The sequence below is a fragment of the Sturnira hondurensis genome, unplaced genomic scaffold (assembly GCF_014824575.4).
Source record: "Sturnira hondurensis isolate 20B ecotype Veracruz unplaced genomic scaffold, ASM1482457v3 Scaffold0010428, whole genome shotgun sequence".
NCBI lineage: Eukaryota > Metazoa > Chordata > Mammalia > Chiroptera > Phyllostomidae > Sturnira > Sturnira hondurensis.
The window spans coordinates 2,442,082-2,470,054 of record NW_028083059.1 but is presented as its reverse complement, the minus strand read 5'-3'; the positions used below and the strand labels follow the sequence as shown (position 1 = coordinate 2,470,054).

The 27,973-nt window shown below is 52.6% G+C and overlaps 2 protein-coding genes and 1 non-coding gene across 4 annotated transcripts; all 3 read left to right on the top strand.

Annotated features, from left to right (window-relative positions):
• Positions 1–1,446: 1,446 nt before the first annotated feature.
• Positions 1,447–9,175, top strand: URAD (ureidoimidazoline (2-oxo-4-hydroxy-4-carboxy-5-) decarboxylase). Its single transcript, XM_037058888.1, has 2 exons — positions 1,447–1,680; positions 8,786–9,175. The coding sequence occupies exons 1-2, from the start codon at positions 1,506–1,508 to the stop codon at positions 9,133–9,135; spliced, it is 525 nt and encodes a 174-aa protein (XP_036914783.1). The 5' UTR covers positions 1,447–1,505; the 3' UTR covers positions 9,136–9,175.
• A 6,973-nt stretch (positions 9,176–16,148) lies between these two features.
• LOC118995907 (small nucleolar RNA SNORA21) lies at positions 16,149–16,278 on the top strand. Its single transcript, XR_005068387.1, has one exon. It is a non-coding gene; the product is annotated as a small nucleolar RNA SNORA21 (small nucleolar RNA).
• A 1,247-nt stretch (positions 16,279–17,525) lies between these two features.
• Positions 17,526–22,674, top strand: CDX2 (caudal type homeobox 2). 2 transcript variants are annotated; one of them, XM_037058837.1, is made up of 3 exons: positions 17,526–18,066; positions 21,370–21,515; positions 22,388–22,674. In XM_037058837.1, the coding sequence occupies exons 1-3, from the start codon at positions 17,526–17,528 to the stop codon at positions 22,634–22,636; spliced, it is 936 nt and encodes a 311-aa protein (XP_036914732.1). In that variant the 3' UTR covers positions 22,637–22,674. The 2 variants fall into 2 exon arrangements, with proteins under 2 accessions (XP_036914732.1, XP_036914733.1); XM_037058838.1 differs by having other exon boundaries at positions 21,370–21,511; positions 22,388–22,620.
• The last annotated feature ends 5,299 nt before the right edge of the window (positions 22,675–27,973 follow it).

The window sequence follows — 27,973 nt, the reverse complement described above, 5'->3', positions numbered from 1 at the left end:
ACGCCTTCCCTTTCCCCAGGGCGCGCTCTGACCCTGCAGGCACTGCACAGGTCAGCTCTAGAGGAACGGAGACTGAGGGCAGTTGGGGGTCAGGGAGAAAGGGGCAAAGAGGAGACTGGGCTGTTACCTGGGTCTGTGGCAGAACCTCAGGGGCGAGGGAAAGCCCACGTGCCTCTGGCGGTGGAATGGGAAAAAGAGAAAATTCTGTGGTTAGTCCAAGGGAGAGATTGTAATAGAAAATGTTATATTAGCCCGCACCCAGGCAGTGCTATGTAAAGGAGCCATTTTAAGCACTTTAGTATATTAATTGATTTAACCTTTGCAGAAATCCCATGAAGCAGATGCTGTTATGATCTTCATTTTACAGACAAGGAAACTAGGGTACAGATGGCAGATGGTAGGTGGCAGAGCGGGTCAGAACCCTGGAGCCGCGTGCACTCCGCAGGATCCTACCTGTTTTTACCTACATGTAGGTTGTGATATGTAAGTGTTCGTCTTATATAGCTTCCTTCACGTTGAAGACAAGATCAATAATGGCGGTACTTCTGGCTCCAGATTTTCTCCTTTGCAAAGCAAATTTCATCGGTTTCTTTTCAAGGGATGAGGTCCATCCAGCAGTCATAACCGCAGCCCAGGTAGTCTGGGTAAGACCTGGGGTGGGCCACGGCGGCAGGGTTAGGAGAAAGTCTGTAGCTGTGACAGGTTGCCCCAGGCACTACTGTCTCTCACAGGCCACGGGGACAAAAGCAACTGCTTTCTTCATGTTAACGCAGTTGCGCTCTCTTTGAATTTGATTTAGATGGAAACAAATGTATAGCTAGTATGACTTTCGGAAATGTGTTTGTGTTTTTAGTTCTAAAGGGAAATTGCAATATCTTTATTTTTAAATTCTGATCCCTCCTTTACTTTATCATCCACAGTGTTTTGGGGGGTGTTATCTGTGAATAATATGAGGGTGACAATTAATCTATGTGGTCATTTGATCAACTAATTCAGCCCACCATGGGCACTGTTCTTCATCTCCTGTTTAACGAGCATTCACTAAGTACCTATTGTGTGAAGCATTTATGATACCAAGGAAGAGTGAAACATACTACCTGCCTTCCACAACAGGAACAACAGGTGGGCAATGAAATTCCAAGTGGGTTGACTTGTGACCTGTCTTTGAAGTTCTCTGGGAAAACTTACCCTGGGTATGTTGACATTAAAATGTTATTGACACCAAAACTGTTATGTAGCTCAAATGCCAAGAATGAAATATGGCCCCCATGGCTTCAATGGTGGAAACAGTTTGACTGAAAACGTGTACCCCACAGAGGTTGTTACTCCCTGGATTAGAATCCTAAGCCTGTGTTTGCTCATTACACAAGTCCTCAGGACCTGCTGCTGAAACACGCCAACCCAGGGTTGCATAAAAACAACGGTGCGTTCAGCAAATACAACCCGGTGAGCAGAGTCATTGCCACTCAGCAAGAGTGGGGCCGACGTCCCGCTGCCTGCAAGCAATGGACGTGGGGAAAGTCAACTCCATGGACTTCAGAGAATTCGTGAATGTGTTTGGGAATGTCATTGAGAGATGTCCTCTGATAGCAGCTGCTGTGTGGTCCCAGAGGCCCTTCTCTGACTGGGAAGATTTAGAGAGGCACTTTTCTGCCTTTATTGATGCTCTGCCACAGTCAGGTAAGATTTCAGTAGTATACTCTGAGATTCTCCCCAAAGGGGTTGCACACATTCTTATCAAAACATGTTTAGCTCCTTTAGTCAGCTATAATTGCTATATGTATTTAGCTATTTTTATTGTAAGGGTCACTAAGTTTCCTCAAAATTCATAAATGGAAGTCCAGCACTTGCAAGGTGTTAAGCCAAGAGTTCGGTAAAAGAATGTATATTGGCTCGGGTAATGTGGCTGTTAAATGTTAAAGCTGTGAGGTCATGAGGAAAGGAATGGGGCCTCACGGGCTCAGAGGCCAAAGGCCAGGCCGAAGGCCTGCCTGTTTCAGCTGAGGGTGTTCACTTTGGGAGTGTCCTGTATTCCGGAGAGAAGACTGCTTCGTAAGCTCCGTATCAGAATATCTCAGGAGCCCAGGGGAAAGAGCACGTGGCTGACACTTTTACCAAAAAGGGCCAGTTTGGACTCGACTGCTGAGGAAAGTAAATAGATTCAGATCAGCCCCTCCAGGAGGGGGAAGAAGAAGAAAAGAAAAAAATTGGAATGAATTCCTCTGGAGAAAGGGAAAGAAGTTGTTGGTTTTCTCTGGGTAGAAAGAGAAAAGGAGGCACTTCAGGGCTTGGGGTGGAGGTTTAGGCAAATCCCAAGTGACTCAGCCTCACGGGGATTTAGAGGCCAAAGAGATTGTGTGGATAACCCTTCAGACACCTGGATGGAACCGAAGGGACCGGCAGGTGGTGGGAGGCAGGCCCTGCCTTCACAGAGGGGCCTTCCACAGAAATCTGGGTGGGGAGAGAGAACTGGCCCTCCCCTCACTTCCATGAGGCGGGCAAACAGAGTCTCGCCTGTCCGCCCAGCCCTTTGACATCTGGGATGGTTTCCCGTTGTCAGATGAGTATCTTACAAGTAAGAAGCTCATTTTAATTCCTTTTAGGCACGTCTAGGAAAAGTGGAGGAGAATGTTACAAAATCAAACAGAAATGCCAGGGTCATGTTGACACCCATTTCTCAGAGCCTCTCCAAAGCTTTCCTTCTACCACTGTGCTCAGGCACTAGGGGAGCTGACGGACCACAGAGCCCTCTGACTGACGACCCACTGGCACAGGCAGCCAGGGCCTGCAGAGCAAGCTGGAAACAGCAAGGGGCCTTGGGAGCCCAGGTTCAAAATGTCTGGTGGGAAATGGATGAGGCCAAATGAGGATCTCCAAATCCTGATGGGAAATGATTTTTAAAGCGTATGAATGCTTTATGAATGACAGTTATGTTCTATCAGGAAAAGGAAAAAAGGAGGAAAATCCTATTACCTGTCTCAATATCCAAAGTGGAGGTAGGGCCAGGGAAGAAATGTATTTAGAGAGAAAGCTGTGACGCCATAAATAACTTCAGTCTGGTATTCACTGCTTTATCAGGTAGTCAACATTTATTTGGAGTTTGCTCTGTTCCAGGAGCTTAGATAATGAAATAAAAATTTTCCTGCTCCTACCAGCAGTCACTCCAACCAGGTGTTCTAGAAGCTCTAGTCAAGGTCAGTCAAGTTCTAGTTAAGGGGCCTGTCGGTGGAGCCTGCTTCTCGGGCCCCAAGCTGGTGTGTCTGTACTTGTCTTAGGCAGACAGCTGGGCGCAGAGCCTCCTGCTGCCTGGGTCCTGGCTTCCTATCTAATCACCTTAATAATCCCAGATAGGTGACGTTAGCAAAGTAATAATAATAACAATAGTTCAAATGTATTCAACCCTTACTATCAATGTGTTTCAGGTACTTTCCCAAACACTTAGCATTTGTTAACTCATTTGAATCTCATACTAATTCTATTTTAAAAAGCCCATTTTACAGCGGTGAAAACTGAAGCACAGAGACATTAAGTAACGAGATCCAGGACACACGTCCAGAAAGGTGTAGGACTGGAACTCAGTCCCTGGTGGTCAACCTAGCGGCCTATGAAGGATTTTTCCAGAGAATCAGAAGCAAAGTCTAGAAATGATTTCGGGGGGGGGGGGCAGTTATTCATCTGTTTACTAATTTATTTAATTAACATTAATGCTTAATGCCACAGACCTCATTTTGGTTGCCTCAACAGTCAAAGACAATGGGATTTCCTGCATAGTCTAGCCTTATTCCTTGAACAGAAAGGAACAAATTTGGGGTATTAGTTTATGCATCCTAAAACTAAAAGCAACTTTGAGGAGATGTGCAAGCTATGGTGATTTACCTCATCAAACATTTGTTTTGAATAATCTAAGAAAATACTCTGCCACTGACAGAAAACCGAAGATCCTATTTTTACAGTAAACCAAGGTTGACAATCCATTGATAATCCATTTAGATTATGCTATGACAGCTATTCGCCAGTAGATGGCAGTCCATGATTAATATTTAGCTCTAGCAATAATTGGCAAAGTATCCCTTGAAGCCAACCTCCTGATTTCCAGGAAAGGGGAATGGCAATAGCAAAGGGAAGAATGGTGAAACACACGTGGCCAGTAATGAATTAGTTCAGCAAAACACTGATTTGTGTTAAAATTCAAGGGCAAAAAACCTGTTATGGGAGAGTTAATCGTGCATCTCTTTGTGGCATCTCACAGTGGCAATAATGGCATGATTCATTATTTAATACTAATTTCAAAACAGAGTTGTTGAATTAATTAAGTTAGATACTAATAAATTCCTCAAATTCAGGCTATAAGGTAGAAGAGGCTATTAAAATGTGTTCTGTCAAAGAATATATTAAATTCCTTCCCAAGAGTGATGTGTTGGTTAACAAATACTTCTCAAGTGACCACTAGGCCCAGGAATTGTCCCGGGCACTGGGGATTGGAACAGTGACCAAGATAAGTCCTTTTCTTCAATGAGCTTATATCCCAGTGAAGAGAGACAGAATTCACGTATATAAATAATTTCAGGTTCTAGGAACTATTAGAAGAAAATATGTACTACTATAGAAAATGCATAAGAAAAGAGGTCTTCCTTAGAAAATAATATTTGAGTTTAAAACCAAAGGATGAGAAGAAAGTAGTCAAAGATCTAGAAGAAGGCCACTCTGTGAAAAGGAACCTGAGACTCCTGGCATCTGGGGCACAGAAAGATCAGGATGGTTGGAGAGTCCTGAGAAAATGGAGAAACACGAGGAAAGAGAGGTCAGCTGGCAGGGCTGCTGTGGTAGTAAAAGTGAGAGGTTTTGGGGACGAGGACTGAAGCAGGAGAGATATGGCTGGATCCTCAAAACAGATTTTAGAGTTAGAGCCAACAGGTGTTTGAAATATGTTGGGGGAAGGCAGGTCAAAACTAAGAGAAATTAAGGATAACTCCTAAGTTTTTATTCTGAACAACTGGGTGGGTGGTGGCACTGTTTTCTACAATGAGGAAGACAAGAATCCAGCAGAGCCCTGGCTGGTGTAGCTCAGAGGATTGAGCACGGGCTGTGAACCAAAGGGTCGCTGGTTTGTTCCCAGTCAGGGCACAGGCCTGGGTTTCAGGCCAGGTCCCCAGTGGGGGCCACGTGAGAGGCAACTGCACATTGATGTTTCTCTCCCTCTCTTTTTCTCTCCCTTCTCCTCTCTTTAAATATAAATGAATAAAATCTTTTTTAAAAAGGGTCCAGAGGAGAGGGTGGAGAATAGGATTTCGTTAAGTCTGAGATGCTGGGTATTCACCTGGATGAAAATGCAGCAGGTTCGTAGGTAGGGCCATAGAAAAGGCCCTCAGTGAAAAGCTGAGGGCCAGAACAGATCTGAGTGTCATCAAAGATTTTATGGCCTTTCAAGTGGTGGGACTAGATGAGAACACATAGGGCATCTGGGTGAACACAGATGTGGGTCCTTGGTGCTTCCACAGTAGTAATCTGGCAGAGCAAGAACCACAGGTGGAAGGAGGCAGGTGATGGTCCTCTTTCGAGAGAGAGAGAGAGAGAGAGAGAGAGAGCGCCCTGTGGCATGCTCCCACAGAGGTTGGGAGAGAAGAGCCAGAGCCCTGGTCCTGGGTTCGGGCAAAATGTCCATCATCCGTGCCCTTGATGAACGCAGATTCGTTGATGGGTGAGGCTGAAAGCTCAGTAGAGTGAACCTGGGATGGGAAGTGAAGAAGTGGAGATCCTGTGTAGGCACTAGCTCCCTCGTGTTGCTCTACGAAGGAGCAGAGACTCAGGGAGAAGCTAGAGGACAAGAGGATGCCAGGGAGGGATTCCATTTTGTTTATGGGATGAGTGGTTCTACGGCATGTTTGTATATCAAAGATGAGTTGAAGGAAGAGAAATCGGTGTTTGTAATTGCGGTCTTTGAGAGGAACAGAGACACTGGCTTCCAGAACACCAGTGGAGAGGTTGGTCTTTGCCAGAGGGACTAGGCGACCCCTGGTACCAGGAAGGAGCACACACTACTTGGCACAGATGTAGGGACACAAGTGGACTGGAACAGGTTTTTAATCCAATGGCCTGCTCTTCAGTGGCCACTATCGCCTGCCTGTCTTGTCCTAATGGGACAGAGTATCAGCTCTATTCTAGGAATTCTGATGCAAAGATACATGTCTCGTGGCTGTAGCAAACAACATATATCCCCATCTCCTCACACAGCATGTCAGTGGCACAGGGAGTGAGTGGCAAAAGAACAGGCAGCATTGAAATGGCCCTCAGAACTGAGGGCCATTCAACTGTCTGGTTGGAAGTTTGGCATTCTAAGTGGGAGGGTCTACAAGACTGAAGGCAGGGAGGTGGGAAGTACCTGCCACTCTGGAGCTTAAGGCCAGGGCTGGAAGCGCTTTTAGGGTGCAGCGTTGGGAGGGGGCTGAAGCTTTGCTGCAGGCCACGGGGACTGGTTCAGGGCCATCCTGGGCAGCACTCAGGAGTCACTGGTCTCAGGCAATGAAGACAGAGGACAGGACTCCTCAGCAGGTTCTATTTCTTGCAGCTGAGGTTCGTGTGTGCGCGCGCGCGCGTGCTCCAGTTTAGTTTTTAGTCTCTTCTTCTCTGTGCTCTGCCCCTTTTCTCGTCCTCCTTTCTCTCCTCCTACAAACAGTGGAAAACACAGGCTCAGTCCTAGGCAAACATTAACCCCAGGCAGTGTTTTCAAGAGAGGAGACAAACCCCGGGGAATTAGAAGCGAGGTGCAAAGGCAAGAAGAAAAGAGGCAGGTGGGGCCCATGCAGGACGGTGAGGCCGTAAGGGGACAGACCCTGCCCCCACACCAGGGTCTCCCACCAGTAACTAATGTCCTGAAACTAGAGCCGGGCCCCTGGAGAGTTAAGAAATAGGGGGAAGGGGAGCAGAGAGACTAGGAGTCTCGAGAGAGGACTGGGGCTGCACCTCTTCCTCATGCCCTAGAGGTTGCTTTGAAAATCCGAATATGCAAAGATGGGGTGCAGGGTGGGTGCTGACAAGTGGGGACCTACCAAGCTGCCCAGGACTCGAAGTTTCCCCTCTCCCAGCCTAGCAATCTAAGGATCCCAGGGATCAGGGGGTGTGGAGCAGAAACGGGTTCAGTGGTCTGTGGCACAGCCATCCCTGACTCAGGGATATGGGGAGGGGGACCCCCATGCACCAATTTTAACATCTACATTTTCACACCACCTGGACAGGGCAGGAAATGAGAAAGAACCATCCCCTCTTTGCAGGGCCCAAGGGACAAGGCTGTTCAAGGGATTCTAAAACCGTGGTGCTACAGACCTGGAATTATTGGCGACAATGGGTTTCGTTTTAAACTGCCCTTAACCTTGTAGAGGCAGCCAGTGCCCCGAAAGATGACCAGGATTTGGAGTCTAGAGTCCAGGGCGGTCAACCCCTGGCTAGGTGACTTTGGGGAGGTCACCCAGCCTTTTCTGAGGTGAATCCTCTGAATCCTCTCTAAAATGCGAGTGGTTCCCTGCAGTCCTCCCAACTGCTGCTCAGGACTCTGGTCCATGAGTGATCACAATTGTGATCATGGAATGATCATGGAATGATCACAATAAGCTTTTAATTGGGCAGAGATGATAGGATTTGAATAAAGGGATATTTTCGTCGCAGTGAAGGGGAATTTTAGATGACCACGTTTTCCAGCAGAGGCCCCGCCTACTCCCAGTGCCAGAGTCCGACGCCTCAGGCCATGCCCCAGCCATTTACGCGTTCACTGTGAGAACGGTGGGCGCGGGTTTCAGGTAGATGCCTTGTCTCGAATCCTTGCAACTGCTCAGCAAATCCTGCGTCTTTACTCTCGCGGTGCAGACTGAGCCCCCCGCCCCCCACCCCATCTCTGCAACCTCCCCAGCCCCGAAGTCTCCGATTCTTCCCGGGGAGCTAAACGGAGGGAGTGGGCAGGGCCCAAGAAAACCTTAACTGGATTAGGGTTTAACCTCTCAGGCGTCACACCAGGGAGTCCCATGTTACTTGCAGGGGACTAGGAGACAGCGTTGTGCTCCGAGGTCCACTCGGGATCTACTTCGGAAGGAGGGAAACGAGCCTCAGACGGGGGGGGGTGCTCTTCTCCTAAAAGGAGGAAAGCCACCTTCACTCGAAGGGCTGCGGAATGCCAGCGGGAGGTTTTTTTTCCGGTTAATCATCTGCAGGCCTTTTGGAGGCCTGACTCCAGAAGGGCCACAAAACCCTGGGCGTTTGCCACGTCCCACGGGTGTTACCCCCGTGGACCCTCCCGGTCCTTCTCCTCTGGAACAGAGCGAACCCCATTCCTGGGCCTTTGCAGGAAGTCTGCAGGCCTCCGTCCAGCCCCTCTTCGACATCAAAGTCCCCCGGGGAGCCAAGGACTTTGAAAAGACACGAAATGCTGGGGCTCCTTATCGCGCCCCTGCTCCCTCCCGAGCGGGTCGTAAATTCCGAGGCTCAACAGCCTCACCCCCTCCGCTCTTCTTGCCCCAAGGTCTCAAAGGACAAATTTGTCACTTCCCGCTCCGCCCCTGGGTCCTGGCGGAGACCGAAAGAAGCGGAGGCGGAGGGGCGCAAAGATCCAGACGCGTTTGGGGGGCGAGTGCAATGGAAGACCCTGTCCCTCCAGGACACTCCGTTTCGCCCCCCATCCCCTCCCGGGGGCCTCGGTCCCCACCCGAAGCCCCCTTGGGGCGCTGCGGAGCCTAGTCCCTTCCTCCTGGTCGGCACCGCGGTAATGGGCTCCTGCCGGTGTGTATGTGCTTCTCTGCAGGCCAGGAGGGCATCCTGCGCTGCCACCCGGACCTGGCGGGCGGAGACCTGCATCAGGGCACGCTGACTGTGGAGTCGCAGCGGGAGCAAAGCGTCGCGGGCCTGCTGAGCTTGGGCGCCGACGAGGGGCTGAGGCTGGCTGAGCTCAACTCGCAGTACCGCGCGCGCTTCGGCTTCCCCTTCGTGCTCGCCGCGCGCCTCAGCGACCGCGAGGTTGTGTTCCGAGAGCTGGAGAGGCGGCTGCACCGCCCGTCCACGCTGGAGCTGCGCACGGCCTTGGGCGAGGTGAAGAAGATCTGCCGCCTGCGGCTCGCTGACCTCTTCGGTGTCTACCCTGCTGCCCGACCGTAGAGGCCGCGAACCCCCGGGCCCAGGACGCGCGGAGACCCCCCTGGGCGGGGGCAGGCACAGTCCCGGACCCTTGTCCACAAGCCCAAACAAAGGAGGGGAGGATTGAGGCAATCATATGAATAATGAGCCCTTTTGTTCACCACCCCACATCCGCACCCTTTGCCAAAATATCTATTTAGTTTCGTGCTTTGCCCCATTTATCCAGCTCACTGCTTCACTTCTTCACTTTGCGGACCGCTGACACTACCACCTTTTGTGGTCTCCAACGCGTTTATCCAGCTCTGGCTGCCTACCCTTTCCTGATAAGCTGGAGCTGCCGAGCAAAACAGACGGAAAATTAATCTTTTATTCCACTGGGGTTTGCCTGTTTATTTGTTTGTTTTCTCCTCCCACCTTATTTGCTGTACCGACATTTACAGGCGAGCGGATCAGCGTTCTCACTGTGGGGCAGGGAGAGGAGTCGGTGCAAGGAAAGCAAGCGCAGGTCTCAGTCTGCAACGCAGGCACCAACGCGGAGGTCACCAAGTGTGGGGAAGATGAGCAGGAGAGCGCACTGCGATGGGCCAGCACTGGGCAGGCGCCCCTTGGCACAGTTCTCTCCTGGAGGTGGGCTTGTTAGAACTTCAGGCTGCCCAGGAAACCCATTAGTCGTTTTTAAAATTAAAATAAAATTAATAATTTAATAATACTCATTGAGCAGTGCCAGATATTGTGGGATGAAGATGGAACGCCACAGTGCTGATACAGTGGGTAACAGAAGGAAAGCGTTACCTAAAGAAATCTTTTTGGCCAGAGTAGGTCAGCTCCTCGGAGTGTGTCATCCCAGGGTCTCCAGGGCCCCAGCCGACTGGGCAGCTCCCTGCAGGAGGAATCTCTCTCTCTCTCTCTCTCTCTCTCTCTCTCTCTCTCGATCTCTCTGCCACACACACCGGAAGACCTAACAGACCCCAACAACTACTACTTAGGTTTCTGTTGGCAGAGGAGAGACTAGCCACGCGTACCCTTCCCATCACAACCATGGTAGAAGTGAAGGCAGTGTCGGCCCTTTTACAGAGAACCCCCTTGGTGACCAGCGGGTCTGGGGTAGAAGCAGCAACAAGAACGCCTTCTTTTCCATACAAAGTGGTCTGGCTGGTGTGGCCACACCCTTGTTTGGGGCTGAATCCAACCGAAAGAAGCCACTCTGGGAACACCGAAATTTTAATCAAGCAACTTCACTCTCCCTTCCCATCTTACTGGTGTTCCCATTAGTGGTAAGGGTGGAGGCATACATAAGGGGCTCTAGGGGACTGAGCTGTGTCACTAGCATCTCTGTAGCTGGGGTCTGTGTCAGACACCTTCTCTAGGGTAGGAGGGCCAGGTGCAAACCACAAGTGGAACTCAGTGACTCGGTTTCTGTGCTGCAGGCCCCAGAGGCACTGGTGGAGACCCTGGGCCAAGTCTCTCTGGCTGGCCAGGGTAACTTGGCAGTTTTCCTGACAAACCATACACAAGGAACCTGCTGCTTGGCCCAGGATACAAGTGCCACGGGCTGGCCCCGACACTCAGAATCCTGCAGCAGCTGCAAGGCACCCCGTCAAACCCGGCTGAGTCCGGCTGTTAGACAGATGGGCCCCCAAATGCAGAGCTCCCTCTGTGAATGTGCTCGCTCTAAGACAGGCAGGCCTTCCAGCGCTGTTTATAGAACACACGATCTAGACCTCTCAGGAACGACCTGGTGTCGCGATTTCACAGCTACATTTCAGCGGTTCAAAGCCTGTCGGGGAAATTGTTTATTTCTGCAGGAGGGGGTACACGTGGGGAAAGACGCTGGATCCGCCCCTTCAAAGGAGCTGGGGGTGTAGGGGAGGGAGAGCCGGCTGCCCAGTGCCTCTTTCAAAGAAGCCCAATCCTTCACAGCGGGAGGGCGGACGCAGGACGGGACTCCAGGCTGGGAAGTACCTTGGCCAAAGCCGCTGGTGGCTCCCACTTTCTTCTCCGGTTGGAGCGGAGGCAGAGGCGTTTCCTTGCGCTAGTAGGTCGCCTGTGCGTGCCGGGGTCTGGCAGTGCACTTTCTCCAGCCACAGTTCGGCTCAAACCATGACGCGCCTGGGCCTCTGCCCGCCTCGTTCTAGCGGAGACGTTTTTTTGGTTCCGGGTGGTGCGCAGGATGCGGGAGGCAAACCCAACAGCAGGGGCCTCGGCGGGAACTTGGACCCCCACCTGCGCACCCACCAAGGAGGTCTGGGCGACCAGAGTGCACCCAGCGCGTGTCGGGGGTACCGAAGTAGTTGGTGCAGGTGCCAGGGTGAATAACAATACTTTACTTACCAGTTCGTTACAAAAGCCGGAAGGCACTGCTGAGGCCGAGGAATTGGTTTCAGGACCCGAAACCCTTCGGCCCCTAGGAGCACACGCCCTATTGAGGAGGCGTTGCTTTGTTCGTCTTCACGTCCCCTTAAAGTGTTCGAGCCCCCCTAGCCCAGGTGTCCCCTGAATGGACGGACCGACAGCTCCTGTTACGAATTCACAGGCCCAACGAGCTCGGCTTTCACCTGTGTAGCCGGAACCCGAAGGTGGGCTTCCTGCACCTCCCAGGGAGCAGGTTTTCGGTCTGTGTCCGTACGCGGCCCCCCACCCCCACCCCGCACTGATGCGGGGAGAGGGCAAGCCGGGACGGGCGGCACAATTTCTTTGCAAAACTGCTACTCACTTTCCTTTGGACACATTTCCAGAGAACAGCCACATGACATCGGTTTTGATGAAAAAAAATAAAGGTCTCTTTTGGAAAGTATTGACTGAGGAACAAAAGTAAATGGATACCTTCTTTGGCAACTGGAGAAAAATGGGGGATGAAACTTGTGGAAAAGTCACCACCCAATATACTAATAAACCCCAGTTAGCAGGTGCCTGTGAAAGGGGGAATCGGAAGGACGCGGGAAATCACTCCGCCTGTCCCGAAGGCAGAAACGGGTTCTTCTGGCACAGTTTGGGGGGAAGGGTGGGCAGTTGAGGTGCTCTTTGGTCTCCTGTTGGGGACACAGTGTTTCCAGGCGCGGCACAATGAACACGGGCACAGAATTACAAAGCACGCACAGTAGCGACGAAGTTCAACCTTTTCCATCTCATGGCACACATAATTACTAAAATTCTGCAGCACACCAAAAAACATAGTATATATTTTTTGCCGATCTGATGTCTATCATTGTGTTGCCTGTTGTCTTTTTTATTTTTTAACTTGATGATCTATGGGGAAAGAGGTCAGTGTCCCTGACTAAATAGTCAGGTGTTGCAGGTCTTAAAAATTCTTGTGGCGCCCAGGTGAAAAATTGCTGCACTATAGCAACTCATTTCATTTTAGTGACTGAAATAGTTAGCTGTGTGGTTTAGGGAAAGTCACCTAACCTTTCTGGGCTTCAGATTCCCACTTTGTAAACTGGAAGGGCCACACAGACGCCAAGTCGCCTGTCTCCTCCTCAGGAAGAGCTGGGTTTGCCTTTCCAATGGGGCCAGTGGCTGAAGGAGAGCTGGACCTTTGCCTGAGCCCCTTCCCGCAGTCCCATAGAGCCTACTGTGTAGGGCTTCTTAGGAACATATTTTCATATGCCAAGCAAAGGTCACTGGAAGCAGGAGGCACCGGTGAGTGAACAAATGGTCCCTGAAGGCTCTGTAATAGCCTCTAGCCACTGCTGGCCTGACAGCCTTGTTCTCTCAGCATCATGGGCTTTCCTCTGTGGTGAGAACCCCAAGTCCCTCTCTCCTGGGAGCCAAATCAGATTTCTGTCCCCAAGTCCCAAGCCCTTTCCTGGGGCTCTTTATTTTCCCAGCTCTCCTGGCTTTGAGAATATATTATCTCGGACAGAGGAACAGGAAAAGAGGTATGGCTTGCCTTGATCTGAATGCTTGGTGGCACCTCCATGACAAGAGTAATGCAGCTGTTTTCCCCATGGTCCGGGACCCCAGTCCCCTGAGGCCACCAATGACCTCCTACAAGTCCAGAAACGTTTCTTTAGGTAGAGAGGCCCAGACATTCAGTTTGACTCCACTGGGCAGGGAAGGACCTGCTCCTGGGCAGCTTTGGATGGCTGTGGTCCGTCTCTGCTCTTCAGGATGGACACATTGGGCTCCACGTGGCCGGATGATGGGACTGAGCAGACAGTGGACTCTGGGGACACTCTGATCCATTTCCTTTTCAGCGAAGTGCGCTGAGTGGGCTGTGGCAGGCCAGGGTGGGGCCATTGGGGTCAAACCAACCATTAACAAGCCTTCCTTTGTACATGTGTGGGGGTGCTGGTTGGATGCAATGGCTGAGGAGCTCCCTACTACACTCTGGTGAAGTTTGAGTCACTTTCCCAACAGCCATATATATTGCCAAGCAGAACATTTTCTTCCTTCTCACTCTCCCGTAACTATCCTGGGAACTCAAGTCAATGCAGGGTGAGGGTTTCCTGTGCAGGGAGTGGAGAGTGGTGCATTATTTGGATAATTTCCTTCACCTCAAAAGGGATTTAGAAAGTAGACTTGCATGTGAAGGTACATAGAGCCAGCCTGCCCTATCCAGGTTACAAGGGCCACAGACTCCATAGTTTCCAGGAACCTCAAATACGGGGGAAGGCAGGGTCCCCCAAGGTGGAGCAAACACTGGGGACCTTTGAGCAGGGAGGGAGCCCTGTCAATGATCTGTGGATTCAAGGAGTGTCTCATCTGCCTGGAGAAACAGCCCGCCCCTTCCGGAGCCTCCTGCTTCCCATCCCCCTCTGCACCCCTGCCCTGGCCACCAAGCTGGATTCTGGAAGCCCTGACCCTCTCTGAGGAATGTAGAATGGCCTCTACAACATCAGTAACAGGGAGAAATCCCTTTGATGACTGAGCCAGGGCTGCCCAGGTAGCCTTCCTAACACTTTATTTACCTGGGTCCCTCTTCTCACCTTTTTTGCCTTTAAAAGCCTGCTCTATCGCTGACTCCATGGGGCCACCATAGCTTCAGTCCCAGGCCAAGCTCAGCCCCAACCTCTCCAAATAAGTTGGCTTCTTCCAGCGTGATTTGCTGAAGGCTTTTCTGGTGTGGCAGCCAGCTGGAGACCAGAGGTACTAGCTGGAAGGAGCCTGGAGCAGCATGCTTGCGGTTGACCTTGCTGGGTACTTCTCAGCTCAGGCCAAAAGGCTCCGAGAAAGCTGCCAAGCACCTCAGAGAAAGTGCTGCCTGGGGCCCTAATGCAGGCAGCACCTGCATTCCCCCAGGGCCACGCACCTTCACCCAGAGGCTGGAGGAGCTGCCCCGCAGGCCTAGAATAAGTACCTGACAAAGCCCCGCCGGAGGCTAACCCATCAGGATAGAACAGAACACCTCCGCCCTTCTCAGACTGCCCCACCATCCCACCGCTGTGGTAGGCTTAGATTGTGAGGGGACAATTTCACTCCTCGGAGCTCGTCTAAGGACACCACTATCGGTTTCCTTTCCCCGCACCCCGCAGCCTAGACCTGAGGCTCTGGGGTGGGGCTATGCCGCTACCATGGGCCCCCTCTTCCTGGAAGGAAACTGATTGGTTTTCACAATTATTTCCTTTCTCCAGTCCTCCAACCCCAAGTGAGCCTAAGGTTTCCCTGAAGTCTGGCCAGTTCTGGGGCTAGGCATGACCTCTGCGGCCAGAGCCACCCTGGCCACCCCCAAAACATTTGGGTGGGCAGCCCAGAGCCCTTCCTCTAGGCCAGAGCACAGAGACACAGCTGGAAGGGCGGGGCAATTAGCCAGTGGCTGGCAGCGGGGCCATAAAAACGCAGGAAGTGGCCACTGCAGGGTGGAGGGGACGGCTGTCCCCAATAAAGCGATTGTTACAAAGAATGCCCACATTCCGAAATCACAGGCTGAAGACTGTGCCTCTGCTGGCTTCCAGGGCTAGAGGCCTGGGGTGGGGGGGGCGGTTCGGGAACAGAGGAGGGGCTGTGTCTCCAGGAAGAGGAGGAAGATGTTCACTAGATCAAAAGTCTGCAGTGGCCATCATCTCACCTCTCACATTCCTGCCCCATCAGGACTGCAGACACCCCTTTCACACGCACCCTACATTCAATGATTTGGCTTTTGTAAAGGCACCAGCAATGTATTTTCAATTTTTTTCTAGAGAGTCCGATGACACTCAGCTGTCTGGACTAGGCCCAGGGGTCCACATGGATGTCCTGCTTGGATCTCCTGCCTCTTGAGGGCTCAGCTTGCTGCTCCCCCCACCCTCAATTCTAACCTTCTTCCTTGGGAAACACAAAGAATGGAAGGGACCAGCAAGCAGGAGATCCTGAGAAGCCCTGAACCTGCCTGGTCCTGGTGTCTCTGCACCACACAGCTTGGTGGGCATCATCTCTAAAACGAAGAGCTTGACAACAACAGCTTTGTTCTGGATCTAGGGAGAGGGGAGGATTGGGGAGATAAAAGACACTGGAAAGGGCTCCAGAGATGACACACGAAATGACAAATACCAGAGAGTGCTTGACAAGGAGAGCCAAGTGCGGATCAGGAGGGGAGGGGCCAGCGCCCCGCCGTTTCCAGAGCAAGCGCAAAGCCCCCCAGTCAGCCTGCACCGACTGCCGAACCAGCCCTGCGAACCCTTACGCGGCATTGCCACCTGGACTGGGAGAGAAGGCAGACAGTGACCTCGGCCGGCTCCCGGTGGTCGCCACGCTGAGAGCGCACCATCGGAGCGGGACCTCCTGGGCCTGTGCTCCTGTAGGTGCAGATCCCCAGCCAGGCCCAGCAGCAGCGGCCACCACAGCCGCTACTTCCAGACCCTGACTCCGTGGACACAGTGCTTCGAACACGAAGGAGGGTCCTTCCTCAACCCTTGCCCACTCAGAACTTTTCAGAAGCAACCAATAGTAATGGGCCAGGTTTCCTTTACCATCCCCTCCCAAATGAAAAATAATTTTCTGTCAAGAACGTTTTACGTTGTAAAGGAAAGAGTGCTTCTAGGACTTCGGCACACATTTGCAGACATTCTAGGCTCCCTTTTCCTTGCCCTTCCCAACCACTTATTTAAGTATAGTTTCCCCTTTGAAAAGCACTCGTTGGGCCTTTCACTAATGACCCACTGAGCCCTCAAGAAAGGGCAAAGTAAAAACACGGCTTTTGGGTGAAGCATGTTGTGTTGTTTTGCTTCGATCCGCGGTGTGACAAGGGAAGAAGAAGAAGGAAGAAGGAGGAAGAAGAAGAGAAGAAGAAGATTAAGGGAAGCAAACTTAAAAGTGTAGCTCGCTGAGTTTCCACAAACACACCGTGTGAGCAGCATCTGCACCCCAGCCACCTCCTGCTCCATTACCGCCCCCCTCTAGCCTGATTCCTAATTTGGTTTGTAGTAAAGACTTTTGATCTTAAGTGCAATTATTTATAAATTGCTTTAACTTAAATCCCAAGTATTAGATGAACTCGGAGAGGCCGCCTGGAGCTAGGGTCATAATTTATCTGGTGTGGAGAGCGAGTGTTTGGTTTCCTCGGGGAAGAAAATGAACGATCAGCGATGACAGTTAGTTGTCTGGGGCGCGCAATCTTTCCCGCCAGGGACGGAGAGCGGGAAGGAGCCCGAGCCGGCCTTCCCCCTCCGCTCTTCACCTCCCGGGTTGGTTAGAAACCTCGTCATCAAAGCAATGGCTTCCCTATACTCTGGGAATAGAAGGAGCTTCTTGGAGACCACCGCCCCCGACCCCCCGCCCTCACCGCCTTTGCATAAACACAACTCCTCAGTCTTCAAGCCCAGATACCACCGAGACAGCTATTCCCCTCTCTTTGGGTAGTTTCTTGATTTCGTTCTTTGAAATTGGAGGTTAAAGTGCACCATGTTGGAAGGAGGAAGTTCTTACCAATATAGGTTTGAATATTTAGCTGTGATCAAGTCGCTGCCATCTCGCCAGCCCCCTCCCCCCTTATCTTTTAAAATGCAAATCATGTTTCTGATGGGGGGGGGGGGTGCGCGGGGTGCGCGCTTCGCCTAGACGTCTCCAGCCATTGGTGTCTGTGTGATTACTAATGAAGTCCTGTGAACACTTGTTAATCACGTAAAGCTGCCGGCCCCAGAGCTCCGGGCTCCGTTCGCCAGCTCCTGGCGTGTCTTCCCCGCCTCTGCAGCTTAGAGGGAAGGAGGTTGGAGAAAAGAAGAGAGAAAGGAAGGGAGGAAGGGAAGGAGGAAAGGAGGGAGGCAGGGAGGGGGGGAGGGAGGGGGGAGGGAGGGAGGGAGGGAGGAGACAAGCCAGTGGGAGGGACTGCCTTAGAGGCAGAATTGCCGGGAGTAGCCAGCGGAGCACCGCAGGCTGGGGCGCAGCCACCCGCCGCTCTTCGCGTCCCCGCGACCTTTCCCTTTTGCGCCCCTCGGCAGTCCTCAGCGTCCGTCCCCAGGCAGCATGGTGAGGTTGGCTGTCGGGCCTTCGCCACCATGTACGTGAGCTACCTCCTGGACAAGGACGTGAGCATGTACCCCAGCTCCGTGCGCCACTCCGGCGGCCTCAACCTGGCCCCGCAGAACTTCGTCAGCCCCCCGCAGTACCCGGACTACGGCGGCTATCATGTGGCGGCTGCGGCCGCGGCAGCCGCGAACTTGGACAATGCTCAGTCCCCGGGGCCGTCCTGGCCCGCAGCTTACGGCGCCCCACTCCGGGAGGACTGGAACGGTTACGCCCCGGGTGGCGCCGCGGTCGCCGCCAATGCAGTGGCGCACGGGCTCAACGGGAGCTCCCCGGCAGCCGCCATGGGCTACAGCAGCCCCGCCGACTACCACCCTCACCACCACCCGCACCATCACCCGCATCACCCGCCCCCTGCACCTTCCTGCGCCTCAGGATTGCTGCAGACTCTCAACCCCGGCCCTCCCGGGCCCGCCGCCACCGCTGCCGCGGAGCAGCTGTCCCCCGGCGGCCAGCGGCGGAACCTGTGCGAGTGGATGCGGAAGCCGGCGCAGCAGTCCCTCGGAAGCCAAGGTGAGCGGCTGCGCGCCCCGCGGGAGGGCGTCCGGGGAGGCGCGGACCCGGCGCCGGCTGTGGGGCTGGTTGTGCATCCGGTGCGCACCCGGGCGTCCGGGGTTGTTGGGGGCTCCGCGCCAGTGGGGTCGGTCGGGGAGACGACGTCAGGAAACTCGAACCCTCGTGGCTTCTCTAGCTTCTAGGCTGGCGGGGGTCGGGGGTGAATGTTTTGACCTTACACCTCTGGCTCAGTTTAAGGCAGAGGCGAAGCTTGGCTGTATTGAGTGGATCGTGTCCTCCCCACTGGCTGCCTCCGCTCCCACGCGGTGCGCCGCTTCTAGCCACCGGGAAGAGGGGGCGTCAAACTCTACGGCCCGGACGGTCTACCCTAGGTCTCCCTGCCCTCCCCTTCCTCATCTGACTACTCAGGAAAAGAGGTGGCGGGGGGGGGGGGGCGGCAAGAGAGCGGCGCGTGGGCCAAGGTCTAGTCATTGGGGTCCACTCAAGGGACCGGCGCTCCAGCAAGTTTGCAGATCGTGCTGTGTCTGAAAAGGAGATGTTGGCCACGGGAGCTAAGGTGAAGGGGGCGCTCCCCGGTCTTTGAACTTTTGATCTGCAACGGGGTGGTTTCAGTCTGGAGCCGGAGGTAAGAACCCTCGGGAAAGAGGAAACCTGGATGCGGATTCAGCCGCTGCTCCAGACGAGGGTCATTCACTCTGAATCAAGGATTTAGGCGTGTGTGTGCGGGCGCGCGAGCGCGTGCCGACCCGCAAGGTTCTTGCTCAGTAGATGTTCCTGGGAAGATCCAAGGTTTGCCGGACTGTGGGGCTCATTGGTTCCGGGTCTGCCCCTTCAGGTGCAGGGATGTGGGTCAAGGTGGGAAGGAAGGGCGAGTGGGTGTGTGGCGGAGAGTCCCTCTGGCGTCGCCTTTTTACTCCAGGAAGTCTTCCCAGCCCTCTGCACTTCCGCTTTTCTCTCTTCCCTCTTTTCTGCCCCCAGCCCGGCGGCATGCCGGTTATGGCCACTTCGAAGAGGTTTACAGCCAATTACAGATGTATAAATCAGAGCAGCCGTTGGGGGCTGTCTTGGGGCATCGGGTTCTGCGTCACTGGGCGCATGTCAGAATCTTTCGGGTGGGAAGGCCACAGGGCCAGCCTCGCCACCTCTATTTGGTCCCGTCCCCTAGAGGAGGCATCCTGGTCGGAATAGAGCGCGACCCCAAGGAAGGCTTCCTCTCCAGAGCCTGCCAGGGGCACAGCTGGCAGGGACCCAACGACCTAAGGGAGACCTCTGGCGCGTCCCGGGAGAGCGCAGAGGTGTGGGAGAGGAAGGTGAACCGCGGGAGCCCGGGCCTCGAGGTCAGCAGATGAGAGGTCGCTGTGAAGTCCCGCGCCAAGGTGGCAAGGCCGCAGTCGGCGCCCGGCGCCCTTATGATGTTAATGTAGGGAGGCCGCGGCCCGCCGGCTGGACCCCGGCTTCTCTGCCGAGCTTCATCTGTCAAGGGGCGAGGGGGTGGTACTCGGCCCGGTCCTCTTTGATATACACCTTCCCAGCCCTGCCATTGTCTCTTTTAGGGCCCGGAAAGAGGGTGGTGACTTTCGCAGTCAATAATGAATTCTGGCAAGTCCCTCTCATCTCTCCCCTCTTCCAGCCCCCTCTTTGGTTCCCAGGGGGTGAGGGGCGCCTGCAAGGCCCTTGGGCGCGGGCCGCGGTGCGCAAAGGGTCCTCCTGGTCACCGCGTTTCCCAGCCCCTCCGGGGTATTCAGAGCCCGAGCAACAGTGGCTCCCGAGCGCCCCAAGGCGCGTCACTAATGGGGCGTTGGGCTCGGACGACTCCTTTGCGTCCCGCTCCCCAGCCCTGGAGGTGTGTTTTGTGGCTTCAACCCGACCAACGTGCCAGGCGCACCTTTACCATCTGCCTGATTTCGTCTGATTTTCCTTTTTCTCACCGGTGAAAAGGGGCGACTCCCACTGGCAGCCTCGAGTGGGTAACCCGGGAGGCGGCAGCGCGCGGGAACGCGCCTACCTCTAGGAAGTCCCTCGCGACGTGTTAGTTCCCTTCGCTTTTTTCGCCGGCGCGGGGTCGGGGCCGCAGCGCCCATTCAAATGCGCCTGCCGGGCGGTGTTTATGTTAATGCGCCTGGCAGGGAGGGGGATGAAAGCCGGGGCCGCCATTTGCTCAGTAGTGGTAATTCAAACAGAATGCTGTTGTTATTAAGGCATTGAAAGGGCTTTTCTTTGATAAGATCGCCTTGTCCGGCATTGTTTGCGATCGTGTCCCCCTTTCAGAGGCTAGGGGGAGTTCCCTCTGATCCAGCCTGTATCTTCCCAGGGCGCTTTTGTTGTGCTTTGCAAAGGATTTTACCTGAACAAAGTCGGCCCGCGGGGCATTAAACACCTCCGAGCAGCTCTGAGACCCTTTAGATCTTTCTGTGGGACTGGGCACTGGGCGGCTGGACCGCTCTGCTGCCAGAAGACAGGAGCCTGGCCAGGGCTATGCCGGGGGGCGGGGGGCGGGGGGGGGGGTTGACTCCGGACAGAAGCGGCGGAGACGCCAGTCTCGGGTCTGCTCCAACTGAGGCGGCACCATTTGTCAAGACCCTTCAGTAAAACAATCAATCCAAGGTTTAATATGTTGACTCAATCCAACGAATATGGATCCCTGGTCAGGATAGCTCTGCAGGATTTGAAGCAGAAATAAATGGGGGAATTTAAAAAAGAGTGGGAAATGCCAAACCAGGTGTCTGCAGAGTAGGCGGGGCTTTCTGCCTGTGCTGCCCGCCAGGCCCCAGCTCGGTTTCTGCAGAGGGGCCTAGGGTCTTGGGGGTGATTCTGCTGACCCGAGGGAGGCTGTGAGCGCCTTCACCCCGCTTTGCACTTCTTATAAAGCAAACAGGAAGCAACCACCCCTCCGCCACTACTGATACATACCCACGTTTTTAGGTGGGCCTGAAAGGCTGGGTGTTCCCCGGGGCACCGGATTTTTTCTCCTGTTCTTTTCCTAGCCTGCTCGAGTACCGTATTTGGTTCACCAAAGTGGAGGTTGGGTTCTGCTTTCTTCTCTGTGTAAAAGTTTTAGTTTTTCTTAGTTTTTAAAAACCACTTAACCCCGAGGTTAGTTTAGTGTACCGGAGAGCCCCACGCCCTCCCCGCAGGGCCCTCTTGGGTGGGGGGGTCTTGTCAAACTGGCAGGAACCAGCCAAACCCCGGCCCCCCAGGGTGGTGGAGGAAGAGAAATGGCCCTTGGGTTAGCGAGGTTTGTCATTACCCATGACTGATGGGCTGCCTTGCAGTTCTCAGCTCTGACTTCTCTTTCCTCAGTGAAAACCAGGACGAAAGACAAATACCGGGTGGTGTACACGGACCACCAGCGGCTAGAGCTGGAGAAGGAGTTTCACTACAGTCGCTACATCACCATCCGGAGGAAAGCCGAGCTGGCCGCCACCCTGGGGCTCTCCGAGAGGCAGGTGGGCACTGCCCTTCCCCCTCCCCGCCTGGTCACTGCCTGGGTCTGGGAGTCGCGTGGGGAGAGTTAGAAGCCAGACTGCAGGCTGAAGCAGCAGGACGCAGAGCATTTTCCTTCTGAATGCTTAAAAAGGAAAAAAAAAGAGAAGGCTTTTTCCAGCTGCAGTTGTCTTGTTTGATGACGTTGAATGTCTCTTTTTCTCTTTTGAGGGCCTGGGTGATGTAAGAAAAAAAACAGCACTGGTTTAATACAGAATTCTATTTGGGTCACTGTACCTGGAAAAAAAATTAGTAAGCCCCAATCCCTGCCCATAAAGACTATTACTAGATGGGTCAGGCTTGGCTTGTGAAATCCCTATATGATCTAGGGGGGGGAATGTCAAATTCACAGCCAGGAAGGCCCACATTAAGTCTCATTCTCTGACCCAAAGTGAGGAATATTACTTTTTAGTTCAGCGTTGAGGGGCTGAAGGTTGTCCTGTGAAGTCCATCCAGCCCTGGCTTCCTCTTGGTTGGCACAGGAAGGGCCTCGTGGCTTCTGTTTTCCTTGGTTTTGAGACTCTGAACTTTTCTAGTAAAGTTACAGAGAAAGGCTGCTTTGGAAAGAAACCTGGGGAACAAGGTGAATGGGGGGAGGCTCTTTTCCCAGGTGTTGAACTGGGCTTGGGAGGGGCTCCAGAGGTGGGCTGTGATGGAGATATCCCATGAGAGGCTGAGAGAGGGTCAGGGGTCCTTGCTTAAGAGAGGCTCTTTTTCAGTCGGCAAGAAAGATAGGGATGCTAGTGCTGACACTAGAACTACACTAGGGTAGTCCTCCCCCTACCCACCTCCTTTTTTTCACCATCCTCTGTTTTATCCACCTGTCCATTTCCAGGTTAAAATTTGGTTTCAGAACCGCAGAGCGAAGGAGAGGAAAATCAACAAGAAGAAACTGCAGCAGCAGCAGCAGCAGCCGCCGCCTCCGCCGCCCGCAGCGCAGCCTTCGCAGCCACAGCCAGGTCCTCTGAGAAGTGTCCCGGAGCCCCTGAGTCCTGTGTCTACCCTGCAAGGTTCTGTGCCAGGCCCTGTCCCTGGGGTTCTGGGGCCAACTGGAGGGGTGTTGAACTCTGCTGTCACCCAGTGACCCACAGTGGCCCGCAGCAGCAGGGCCATTCCAGACTGAGCGGCGAGGAGCATGGACTCTGCTTGAATCCTCAGGAGAGAACCCTCCCCTCCGCCTACCAATGTACACAGTGCACCAATTTATCCAGCTCTCGGAGGAAAAATGGGGGCCAGGAGTAAAGACAAGTGGGGTTGGGGGCCTCAATGAGAAAGACGTCGTCCCAGATTTTGGCTTTTTTCGGTCTGACTGCCAGGAAGGAGACAGGAATTGATGATCACTGGGATTCCATGTAGTGCTGGCAGAAGCAGTGCTGGCTAAACAGACCAGGATCTCAGCCCCCCTTCTCCAGCCCTGTACCTCCAAAATCTTCAGGATGCCTCTCTGGTTGGAGCTGGGGGGCGAGAGGAACTCAGGGGAACGCCAGTGCTTAGAGCCAAGATGGCTACCGCCTACTCACTGCCATCCAATGACCAGCTGGCCTCTCCCGCCTCAAGGGCAGGCAAGATTTAAACTGCAGAAGTTAGAGACAGCTAAGATAGAAACCTGGACGGGCCGAGGACTGCAGAACCCCCGGGTCTTTGTCTTTGTCTTTCTTCTCTTCGCTCCCCAGATCAGAAAAGGCTTGGCTGGCGTATGTGCGGTGGACGGTGTGAGGGGGCGGTTTTGGACCCTAGGCCTGACAAGGGGGGCCCAGGGCTGGACCTTGTTTAGCAAACCTGTCACCAGAGCTTCTCTGGGCTGAATGTATGTCAGTGCTATAAATGCCAGAGCCGACCTGGACTTCCTGTCATTCTCACAATCTTGGGGCCGAGGAAGAAGGGGAGTTGTTGATGCTGCTGTTGGAGTCGTTGGTCTGTGTAGCATCCAAGCCAGTCTTTACAAAGCCTTCTGGATCCATGGGGAGAGAGGTGATATGGTGAAGGGAAGTGGGGCTGTTTGAACACAGTTGAATTTTTTTTTCTAAAAAGAAAAAAGATAAATGAGCTTTCCATACTTCAGATTCTGTATTTATTGTTTTCAATTTTTCCAGGATTATAATTTTTTTAAGAAAGGAAAAATCTTTTCTACTTGCCAAAGAGAATTAGCAAAATCAGGGCGGGGTGGAGAAGGTTATCTGGACAACCTCATTTTACCCCGGAGCGTCAAAAGCCAAAAAGAAAAAAACAAAAAAGCAGGTTGTGAGACCTTCCCTGCCCCCAAGCTTGGGTTGTGAAATGTGTGGTTCCCCTGGGTGTGCCTCTGGGCAAAAGCACATCTGAATGGGCCTTGCTCTCCAGCTGCAATGAGTTTTGGGGGCTGGTGCAGGGTAGGGGGCGGTGGTGGTGTCACAGACCCCTTCATAGCGTCTCATCGAATTCACGCCAAGGCAATTGCAAACATTTCCTTCAACAGTGGTTTCCTTCTTCCTAAGAATGCCCCACAAGCTAGCTAGTTAAACATGAACATTGAGTACAATTATTTTATTTTCTGATTTCCCAGGGAATATGTCCACGAGTATGGTCGGTCCCCTGTTAATGGCCAGGCATTGACGTGAGCCCTGTCTGGCTCCACCTCTTGCCCTGTCTGTCCCACTCAGTTTCCTTATCCCACCGCCCTCGTCCCACCTAACCCCATAAACAAGAATTCAAGAACCAGGATAAGAAGATCCTTTTAGTGATGGATGCTTCTTATCCAGCTGATTCGCTGGGGACCTGGCTGTTGTCCTTGTGGTTCCTGGTTCTGGAAGCCGCTGAGCTGGCCACTCTGGGCAGGACTTCGCCCTCGATTTCAGTATTCTCACAACAAGTCTTTCGAGCCCCACTCGGCGCCTTCACAGAGGAAGGAGGTGCGCCGAGGGCTGGGGAGGATGAGCAGAGACGTGACCGCCCCCTCCTGCATCTCCCCAGTTCCGTGGCCTTCCTGGGCGGCGCACTGCGCCCCGGGGCTGGGAAAAGGGCTCTGGTGGCTGAGCCCCCGAGTGCGAGGGCCAGTGCCGGGGAGAAGCCAGGTGGGGTCTGCTGAGCAGGGGGTGCCCCGGGGTATCCAGGCGCCGCCAGGGGAGCAGGGAGCCCAGGCGGGCCGCGCCCTCCCGCCGCCTCCTCCCCGCCGCAGCCGCGGTTGCTACGCGTTGCTGTGAAACACCTGTCAATAAACCCTGTTTGGACACCGGAGCGAGAGCCCAAGGGTTGTTTGCTTAGTGGTTAGAGGTTCAAAAGTCGGCCTTGTCCTGCCGCGAGCGATTACAAGCTCTTCCTTCTCTCGACCCGGCCCGGCTCCGAAGCCGGCGGCGGGTTCTCTGTGCCGGGCGCTTCCGGGCAAGGAAGGGGCGCTCGCCGGCTCCGAGCAGCCGGGATCCGGCTCCGGCCGCCCCCCAGTCTTTACGGAAAGACGTGTGGGCCCGCGCCGGCCACGCGGGCTGCCGCGCTCCGACGCCGGGACGGCTCCCCTCAAGCGGGCCCGGAACAGGCGCACGTGGCGCGAGTGGGCAGAGCAGCGTGGGGAGACCAAGCGAGGTCCGGGCCGCGATCCGCGGACTTGTATTTGGCGGCGTGACTGCCGGGTGCGGGCGCCCCTAGCGCTGGGCCAGCGTGGAGGACCCCGGAATGCCTCGCTCTCCGGTCCCCTACTCCGGGCTCGGGCCGCCAGAGGGCGCACGCGCTCCAGGAAGAGCGGGGCCAAGCAGACCCGGAAAGGGACCGGGTTCTGACCCCGCGGAAGGTGCCAGCCCCAGAGCCTCTCCCACCCCCGCCGCTGCCAAACTTGGGTCGGGCGAGATTTCCCCACTCTTGCCGCGGGCCTTTTGAAAACAAAGTTTAACTAAAGACAGGCGCAGGAAATTGCTGGATCTGTTCAATGTTTAAGAAAAGCCAATTTGGCAGAGGAGAGATATCCACCGCTCTAAAGGGTCTTTTTACCCAAGATGTTTCCTTAGAAAATTACGTAGTTTGAGCATACTAATGTATTCAACGACTGAGAACCCAAAATAAACAAGGAGAGGAGGTAGTACCAGCACTGTGCAACTCATGTCAAAAAAAAAAAGGTATAAATGGAGAGAAATCAGCCTGAGTCTTTTTTTTTTCTGTGAACAATCATGGCTTTATGGTATTCATCCACTAAAGTTAACAAGATGTATTACTGATGAAGGCAGTAAAAGTTTCAGTGATTTTAACTTCTTTCTGGTAAGCCACCTACGCTAGTCAAGAAAACCAGCCTTAAATAGAAATCTAAACACATAAACAGCAACATTCTTGCTGTTATTCACAACTAGGAAAAAGTAAAAGAATACTGCAATGAAGGAAATCTCAGCTGCAACATCTCAAGAAGAGATGATATGGTCTTTAGGGGCATTGTTTTCACGTGGTTTTAGAGACAGGCTGCTATTTGCAAGTTTAATGACCTTGGGGAGATCACAAGCTCTGAGCCACCACTTCTATATTTGTAATGTGGAGACCAAATGAGGCAATGATATAAGCACACACCTATGATTAGATCTTGATCATTACAGCCACTCCTTCTTTTTATCGAACCATCTTCTCTGCAAAGTGCTCAAGGGTCCTTCCTTCCAAAGAAACTCCGATCGAGGATAAGGTCTCCAATCACGATGGATTAACTCCATTCCCAGAATTGTTTCTAATGCATTCATTGCTTACTTCAAAATAGCCTCAAGTCTGTTTTCTCTGGTTCCCACAGTGTCAGAGTCTGCATGAAATCTCACGTGACAAGGCACTAACATTCCAGATATAAGGATGAATGCTGACCTGCATAGCTTACTCACCCTTTCGTCTACCAGAAGATATTTCGTCCCCATTTAGAGTTTTACTTAGGAGACAGATCAGTTGAAGATCTAGTTGGGAACCCTTCATAATCTATTAGGACACTATTAAAAAGTTTCTTTATTTTGAAACAATTTCCATCCAAGCATCTCAAAGTCAATTCTGTACTTTTTATTTTGCTATTTTAAGTATTTCAGTTTAAATTATTTCCTTAAATCACTTTTAGACCATATAAACTGTCAATCCCCATAACTCTTACATTTAGTCATTTATCCCTTTGCCTTTTTTCTTTCTTCTCTACTCTTATTTAATACGATGACTATGATTTAGGAAATTGAGCAGGTTTCATTGATAACTGGGGTGAACTGAGTGATACTGGGCCCCAACAATCTCTAAATCTACTTAGCTACAAATCAGAGAGAATATATCTTATATCACCATTTATTTCAAGGTTATGAAATTGGACCAACGGGGAAAACAACTTCTCAAATTCCAACAAGGAAAGTAGCATCTGTCCATTCCAGAGGTTACACCAACATGCACCTTGAAGAATCAGTTTAGAGAAGGTGAAGGCGATTGCATAGAAAACTTTGGCTACTATGTCTCTAGTACCAAACATTACATTTGTTTTAACAACAGATTTTCCAAACTGGAATTTGTCATTAATCTCAGTGAATATAGATAATATCAACTAACTTGCCAGGGCCCCAACGTAAAGCGACCAGTTTGTTCCTCTTTCTGCAGGATCCTGGCAATTCTGTCCTAGAAACCTAATCCGTAAACCAGAACACAACCAGTTTTGATTCACGAAGAAGAGTTCCCTGAGTTCAAATGATAAACGAACCATTCCTCCACACACTCACATTTACTTAAAAATAGTATTCAGGTAATGTGCTGGGTTTATATGTTCAGTATTTTATTGATATGAACCCAGGCATTCCTGCATGGTAATGCTTGTGTTTTAATTCTTAGGAAAGGAATTCTCTTCTAATCATTCACGTGTTATCTCAGAAGCTCCAGGATTGAGAATCTGCTATCACAACACTTGGTATCTGCAGTGTGACAATAATAGGTTTTATACAAGCAGTAGTTGATAAATTCCTCTCCGGCCTCAGGCAAGCAAACAGTGAGAAACAATGTGAGAGCTAAAGAACAAATATACAATGACCTGTTGTGTGGCACTTAAATAATTTTGACTTGTTCTTGATTAATAGAACCAGCAACAGAGATTAAGTACCTAAACCACACACCAGAAGTTGTTAAAAACGACCTGGGCAGGCTGTCTTTTACTCATGAAAGACACAGTGTATTGTTCTTTAACTCTGTGTACCTGATGCATTAAAAACAACCAAAACAAAATTCAACATCATTAGATTCTATTAGCAGTCTCTCCCCCCATTTTCCTATGTGCATCGCCAGAAACAAACAGGGAAGACACAACTAACCAAGAATCAGAGACCATTATCCAATGAACAGCAATACAGAAAAGTGCAGGCACCCTACCTGGAGTAGCTCAGTGGGTCTGGTGCTGGCCCTGAAAACCAAAAGCTTCCCCTGTCCCAGTCAGGTCAACAGCACGCTAGAGGCAACCCATCGATGTTTCCCC

Bases quoted from the DNA above. Each gene is read 5' to 3' on its own strand.
- URAD (XM_037058888.1), top strand. From the start codon at position 1,506: ATGGACGTGGGGAAAGTCAACTCCATGGACTTCAGAGAATTCGTGAAT. The intron at 1,681-8,785 runs GTAAGATTTCAG...GCTTCTCTGCAG, and splicing joins TGATGCTCTGCCACAGTCAG to GCCAGGAGGGCATCCTGCGC.
- CDX2 (XM_037058837.1), top strand. From the start codon at position 17,526: ATGTACGTGAGCTACCTCCTGGACAAGGACGTGAGCATGTACCCCAGC. The intron at 18,067-21,369 runs GTGAGCGGCTGC...CTCTTTCCTCAG, and splicing joins GCAGTCCCTCGGAAGCCAAG to TGAAAACCAGGACGAAAGAC. The intron at 21,516-22,387 runs GTGGGCACTGCC...GTCCATTTCCAG, and splicing joins TGGGGCTCTCCGAGAGGCAG to GTTAAAATTTGGTTTCAGAA.